At 44.1% G+C, this 7,744-nt stretch overlaps 1 protein-coding gene across 1 annotated transcript in view; it reads left to right on the forward strand.

Annotated features, from left to right (window-relative positions):
* Positions 1–1,705: 1,705 nt before the first annotated feature.
* The window catches only part of DTNBP1 (dystrobrevin binding protein 1), a 293,153-nt gene continuing 287,114 nt past the window's right edge, over positions 1,706–7,744 (forward strand). Inside the window, exon 1 of the mRNA XM_060402979.1 lies at positions 1,706–1,875. Coding sequence (XP_060258962.1) covers positions 1,874–1,875 — 2 coding nt within the window. The 5' untranslated portion in view covers positions 1,706–1,873. The remainder of the gene's footprint in view (positions 1,876–7,744) is intronic.

A 7,744-nucleotide genomic window follows, 5' to 3' on the forward strand; every position in this document is an offset into this window, starting at 1 on the left:
GATCTCTGAGTGGACACTCGCACATGCCCAGTTGAAGGGGCATGGTCCTCTCCAGTCTTAACCAGCTTGGCTCAAACTAGACACAACTGACTCTCAAGTTCCTGGCAAACACCTTGGAAGACCACCTCACTGTTAAAGCTATGTGCTGCTCGGAGGACATGCAAGCCTTCAGTGGCAATAATTAAAGCAGTCTTCATTAGTGAAGGCAAGTTATAGGTGAAATGGATTTAACTAATGATTACCCATGGTTTCACCATCCTCAGCATCATCACCTTCATCTTGTTCAGCCCCTGGGGTTACAGGAGCTGTGAGAGACACAAAGAGGAACAGCACACAGCCTCTGCTCTCAGGGGGTCTAGGGTTCTAGCTACGGGTGCTGCCCTGATGTAACTTACCTACTAAAGTGCTAACATGATGATGTCTAACAGGACAGCCAAGGAAGAGGAGACCAGAGTGGAAGGGGTCTGAATAGACACGTGCCCAGTTGACACCCATGAGAGTGAGCTTTTCAAAGAGTCTTGGGGAAGCTGGGCCACCCCCCCTCCTCACCCTGAGCCTCAGTCCACTGCCCAGAGGGGCACCTCTTCATTCCTGCACCATGGAAACAGGTCGAGGGCACATCGTCACATGGTGGTCACCCACATGCTTTATTACTGATGGAGTATGGACTGACTCAGGAGAAGGCAATGGCACCCCACTCCAGTACTCTTGCCTGGAAAATCCCATGGATGGAGGAGCCTGGTAGGCTGCAGTCCATGGGGTCACTAAGAGTCGGACACGACTGAGCGACTTCACTTTCACCTTTCACTTTCATGCATTGGAGAAGGAAATGGCAACCCACTCCAGTGTTCTTGCCCGGAGAATCCCAGGGATGGGGGAGCCTGGTGGCCTGCCGTCTATGGGGTCACACAGAGTCGGACATGACTGAAGTGACTTAGCAGCAGCAGCAGCATGGACTGACTCTGAGAGGCACTAACTTCTCCCTTGGAAAAGTGCATCTCTGACTGCATTTCGGTGAGAAGTCTGAGATCTGGGACTCGAGGGGGCTCTCAAGGCACCTCTTTTACTTACCTTACAGGTTCAAAGAACATCAGTCCCACCGTGAGTGGGCCCCATCTCTCTGTTGACTGAAAAGTACGCACAACCTAAAAATTGAGAATTACCTTTTATTCAGTGGCCTTTCTGAGGACTTGCGCCCAGGAGGTAGCCTCTCAGATAGCTCCAAGGGACTGCTCCAAAGAGGTAAGGGACAAGTCAGGATACTTGGAGTTTTGCAGCAAAAACCAGGTAGTCAGAACATCAGAAGATTACTGTTAAAGAAATCAGATATCTCAAGATGATATGGAGGAAGATGCAATAGTCTGGGCACATGGAAGTGATTCCTTTGTTAGGCACCTTCACTGTTTAGGGCCAGTTTCCTGGTTTTTTTCCATTCTGAATCCTCAGGGTACACAGTTGGGGGCTGCAGAGGCTGGTGGCTTGATGGCCACAGGCTCCTTTGATAATTGGTACGGCAGGAGGCATATTTGGTCCAGACCTTCTGAATTCACAGTACCTGTGCTACACTGGCTGTGATGGGAAGCCCGTAAAGCTTGTTATCAGAATGCTTCTCCCAGCCCTGGAAACACGAGCTGTTGATGCAGATCTCAGCAATGCGAGAGTCCAAGGGTCGAGAATGTGTATGGCTAAAACCACACTTTGGAGCACTCAGCGGTTCTTGAATTAACAGTGCAATTGACCCTCCCCTGCTCCAGCACTTCCATCCGGAGAGACCTTGGAAAACCAGCCCCATTGTCAGCTCATGAGAGTGTGCTTCTGAAGTGTTCTGCTGAGGCAACTGGCTTTCTTTCATCTGCTGGGGGTCTTGCCTTTCATGTGAGTATTATAAATAAGATGAATCTCGCTCATCAATGAGCAAGGGCAAGAAGGCAAAATTATTCCTCTAATAATAGAGTCCCTGGGCTGAAATAATCTGATTGGCTTTCTTTGATAGGAAAGATAAAATTGATTCATGTAAATGTATTTCCCTTTGAAGAGTACTCCAATGCGCTGACTTGGGGCAAAACATGATATATTTGGTGGTTGGGTAGCAGCTGTTATATCCTTAAATCTCAAATGTGATTTGGGTGCTGGGACTTTATAGTACAAAAGAGGGCCACATTCATAGAGCAGGCCACCAAAGCTTTCATACGTCCAATATATCTTTACTGAACCTAATAATCTTAGCTCCAATTCTTGGTCCTCTAAGAAGAGGTCAAATGTATAATAATAATAATAATATAGCCAGAGTTTTCTAGAAGGGTTTGGGTATTAACTCCTTGCCACTGAATGGAAGATCATAGATCCTGATGTTTATGTTAAAAACATGACGATAATCTTTTGTGTTGATAAGTTGGTTGGAGATGAAGAAGAGGGAGAGTGTGTCTTTAAAATTCCAAGGTACAGAGGAAGCCATTGACAATTCTTTAGAAAGATAAAGGATTTCTTCCTACCTTACCTTATCTTCTGTGCCTTTCGCCTACTTCCTGGTGAAAATCATCATTGCAACAATCATTGTGGTGATAGCATTGGGGATAATAACATCGAGGGTGACAGTTAACATTTACAGAGAGTTCTGTATATGTTAGAAACAGTGCTAACGGCTTTACAGATATCTTGTCATTGAACCCTGCCAACGATGTGATGACGTCATACAGCACTGCTAGTGACCCCATTTTACAGATGAAGAACCGAGGCCCGAGGTCACACAACTGGAATTCAACCTCAGCAGTCAGTTCAGGGGCTCACCACCTCCCCCCACCTCCGCTTCAGAAGTATCCCTGCCTTTTGCATTCTTCTTATGCTGGTGAATCTCTTAAAACATCTGGACAGAAGAGGGTTAAATGCAGTCTATGGGAGAGGGGTTGCTCCTGCAGGTAGAGGTGGACGTTATGCTACAGAAGCTGGTGACAGGCAAGAGGTCACCTTCTGGGCGGGCAGGTGATGTCAGAGTACAGAGTCAGAAAAGTGGACTAACCAGAACAAGCTCTTTAAGACATTCAGAAAGGCAGGGAGCCACTGAGACCTCTGTCTGCTGATGGGAAAGGTCAGCCTTTGAACAAAGGATTCAGACAGTCCCTAATCTTTGTGAGTGCAAAGTCTTCTGGAAACCTAGATGCTCGCAGTGGGCTACAGTCTAAGTCAGACCACAGAACTTAGGCATCACTGCTGAGTCTCCTGGTTATTGGACCAGAAGTCCTTGAATCGCCCCTGAATTTGGGCTATCCAGGGCTTGTCTGCCAAACTTCTCCCCTGCATTCTTGGTGAACTCATGGATTCCCAAGGCCTACCGCAAGCAAGTGAAGCTTGGGAATATGTGTTTTTATAAGCATCCTGGTGATCCTTGTGACCGAGGAAATCTAGAGAACAATGAAGGAGGCTATTTAGAGCCTGGGGGCCACACCTGCAAGTCGAGGTGAGGAAGGCTTAGCTGTGGGGAGGGGAGAGCGTGGGATCACACGGCTAGGCAGGAAATCATCTTTTAGGGTCACCAGTGTGTCCCAGTTTGCCCAGGACTGAGAGGGTTGCTGCGACACGGGACTTTCAGTTTTAAAACTGGGACAGTTCCAGGAAAGCCTTGTTTTTATCGTAAAGCCACACTCCCTGCTTGCCATAAGCCTCACATGACCCTGGAATTCCAAAACTGTCTATTCTCCTTTCCCAGTACAATCTGGCTTCCCTGGGCTTTAGAAGGAAAGCCTTGCTGAATCAAGTATTGCACACTGAATTATGTATGACTGATAGTTCCACTGGCCTCCCAGAGGTATTTGCATTTTTTAAAAAGGGGGACTATATTTTATTTTGCCTTCTGCATTTCTGTTGCAGTTGAAATTACCGAGCATTTTCAAAAATCAACAGTAAAACTTGTAGTTGCATTTCAGAAAAATGATACAATTTCTTTTAAGTTTCCTAGAGAACAGATAAATTTACACCTCTCTCTCAAAAGCAGTGTGCATTCCACTCATCAAAGTTAGATATGAATTCTTACTGTCTTGTCAAAGCAATTTTTCATCTCTTTCCTTTCCCTAAATTCAGTACTATGACTTTAAGGAAAAAAATCTTTCCGTACATGTCTGAAGTCATTTGCTTGGAGCTTACTAAGAGAAATTAGAAAAGCAAGGTGAATAACTAAACCAAATATTGTATGGCGAATTAATGCAAATACCAGAGCAGAAAAAGATTTACTTTACAGAAAAATAATTATAATATTAATAAAATACAAATGGGACCCAAACCTCTGTGTTGACACTTGCTGGGTGTGTGCCTCTGAGGCCACCAAGGAAGGCATCTCAGACATGACATTTCCCCAGAGCCACAAGTCTCCAGAACAGAAAGCATAAGTTGACTTGGAAGGGAAGACCTTGAACCCTGAGTCCAGATAGAAGAGAGAGAATAAGAGTCTTTCTGTCTCTATCACTGTTGCTGAAGCTTAGTTCCGGGTGAAAAGAGAACAGTAGCCACAGAAGGAAGGCAGGGATAGCACAGTAGTCTCATGCATAGATGCCACGCCGCATTCATGCTGCCACATTCAAATTCCAGCTGTGCCACGTTAGCTGTGTGACCTTGGGCAAGCTACTTACCCTCTCGTAGCCTAAGGTGCATAGGTGATTGTGAGAATTCATAAACTAATATACATAAAGAACTGCCACTGATCAGTGCTCTGTTAAGAGTCTTCTTATATTAGGAAGGATAATGATAACAAGTACTAAATAAGCCATAGAGATCTAACTCATAGGGTAATGAATAGAGACAATAGTAGAGTACCATCATTATGTAATGTGAAAAATATCAAGATGCTGGCAATCATATTACAACATATAAGTGTATTAAAGTAACAGCCTGTATACCTTACTCTTATACGATGTTGCATGTCAAACTTATTCGATTAAAACAGACAAAAAGGATAACGGTAGAAAAATCCACATCTGTTATCTTGAACACATTGGTTAATTTTAAAAATTGCTCTGAGCACAAGCTGTGTGACATTGCCAGATGCAGTCTGCCAAGTGGTTCCACTGGGTACCCAGGGTGGTGGTTGTCTGAATGAACTGCCACATTTAAGAAAATCGGAAACTCTCACATAAAAATACATGTTTCCAGCTGTTTTGAAAAAGCAGAAGTGTCTGGTCATGCTGCGCGCACATCTGTGTGACCACCCTCAGCCAGGGCTGAGTGGAAAATGTGCCTACTAACTTGTCGGGGACCCCACAACCGGATTTAGTGTAGGCAATGGAATTTGCAAGGCTTATTCTAAGGCGGGGATCAGCAAACCATCGGCCAAGCCCAGCCCACCAACAGGTTATGCAAATAAAGTTTTACTAGGGGACTTCCCTGGTGGTCCAGGTTCAATCCCTGATCAGGAAACTAGATCCTACATGCCGCAACTAACATCCTGCAGAGCCAAATAAATAATAAGGAAATAAATATCTTTAAAATAAAGTTTTATTGAAATATAGCTACAATCATCCATTTACATATTGCCTATTGCTGCTTTCACATTATAATGGCAGAGTTGAGTAGTTGGAACAGAAAGTATATGTCTCACGAAGTCTAAAAATATTACTCTCTAGCCCCTTATGGAAAAATGTTTGCTAAACCCCATTTCTCAGGTATTATCTTTCTGTAGAGAGTTTGCTTAAAGATGGCTTATTTTTACATTTTTGAAAATAGTGTATTCAGAATTTTTAAACATATTATTGTTGTTTAGCTGCTGCTGCTGCTAAGTTGCTTCAGTTGTGTCCGACTCTGTGCGACCCTATAGACGGCAGCCCACCAGGCTCCGCCGTCTCTGGGATTCTTCAGGCAAGAACACTGGAATGGGTTGCCATTTCCTTCTCCAATGCATGAAAGTGAAAAGTGAAAGTGAAGTCGCTCAGTTGTGTCCAACTCTTCGTAACCCCATGGACTGCAGCCTACCAGGCTCCTCCGTCCATGGGATTTTCCAGGCAAGAGTACTGGAGTGAGTTGCCATTGCCTTCTCCGTTGTTGTTTAGAGGGAAAATAAGTTCATCAAAGCCGTTACCTTGAATCACAGACAAGCTGAAACACCTGGAAGTTTGATCCAAGTGACTGTAGTTCCCTCGCTTCCCCTGTGCCTCTTCCCTCATTGTGCCTAAACTGCAGGAACAATTCTTAAACTACATGATAAAGATGAGGCAATATAGCTTATATGACACCATATTTAAAAGCGGCACTTAGATTTTGTTATCAGTTATAGAAATCTTTTCCTAGGTCAAGTGAAAGGTCCATTTCCTCTGGCTTCACCTGAGTCACTGGAATCAAAAGCAGGCCCCGAATACTGAACTCCCCTCCGGTTACAGTTCTATTTGTGTAGTTTCTTTTTAAGAAACAAAATGAGTCCCACTAATGGTCTCTAAAATATCTTCCAACTCTTAATATTCTATGATTCGACCATCTGAAAATCAGGAGCTACCCCACTAGGTGTTTGCCGTGTGCCAGCTCTGGTGCCGAGCAGCTGGGAAGCATCAGCTCTTTCAGTCTCCCCAGGTTCCTCATCAGGAAAAGGGCATAGTCACAGTACCTCCCTAGTAAGCGAGGATTAAATGGAGAGACACCTTATACATGTACAGTACAAACTGACCTGTAGGAAAGCCTGTCTACTATTATTTTTATTTTGTTCCTGACCACTCAAAACGCACTATATGACCTCACTAAAGTCTACCATTTCTTGAGAGTTCTATGCTCTAAAAATTTCTTGACCCTCCATCCCTTCCTAAGTGTTTCCTCTTTCCTCACTGGAGTGATCAAAAAAACCCTGAATTTTAGCTCTCAACCACTATTACAGTGCATTCATGATCTATGTATTTAGGCAAGTAGTTTTTGAAGGGACGTATTTCCCACAGAGCATTCAGTATTCTGAATTCAATAGTGGGTTCAGAAGCCAATTGTGTTGCACAACCCCCAAATCTCATTTTCCAAGCCTACTCTTCGGTGTCTTTCCTTACAACCTGTATTTGAACTATCCATCTTGAACTAAATTGCCATATGACGTGATAATTAAAACTTCACATCTGCAGCTTTCTGCAATATAAAATAAACCACACATATTTGTGTATAATTAAACCAATCAGGCGTATTAGGAACACATGTTTACTGATTCAAACCGCAGCATGATAAACCAAGACTGTAGCACTTGTCTTATTCTTTCCGGGAGGGGAGACATTTCATAAACTCATGGACAGTTTTCAAGTGGCCCGTGTAAGTGCCCAGAAGCTCTTGTCAGCCCCATATCTGACAAGATATTTAGGATAATCATTTCTTCCTCTGGTTCCCAACTTTGTACACTGAAATCACCCGGAACACTTTGTAGATACTAATGCCTTGGTTACACCCCTACAGCTTCTGACTTAATGGGTCTGGGTAGAGCCTCACCAGCTTCTCTGGTGGCTCAGCAGTAAAGAATCCGCCTGCCAATGCAGGAGGCGCAGTTTGATCCCTGTGTTGGGAAGATCCCTTGGAGAAGGAAATGGTAACCCACTCCAGTATTTTTGCCTGGGAAATCCCAAGGACAGATGAGCCTGGCGGGCTACAGTCCATGGGGTTGCAAAGAGTCAGACACGACTGAGCTACTAAACAACAACAGCCTGGTCATCAGAACTTTAAAGGTTCCTCTGGTGATTCTAATTGCAACAAAATGTGAGAACCATTGATCTATAACATTATCAAATGAACAGGTTGTTTAATT

The sequence above is a fragment of the Ovis aries genome, chromosome 20 (assembly GCF_016772045.2).
Source record: "Ovis aries strain OAR_USU_Benz2616 breed Rambouillet chromosome 20, ARS-UI_Ramb_v3.0, whole genome shotgun sequence".
NCBI lineage: Eukaryota > Metazoa > Chordata > Mammalia > Artiodactyla > Bovidae > Ovis > Ovis aries.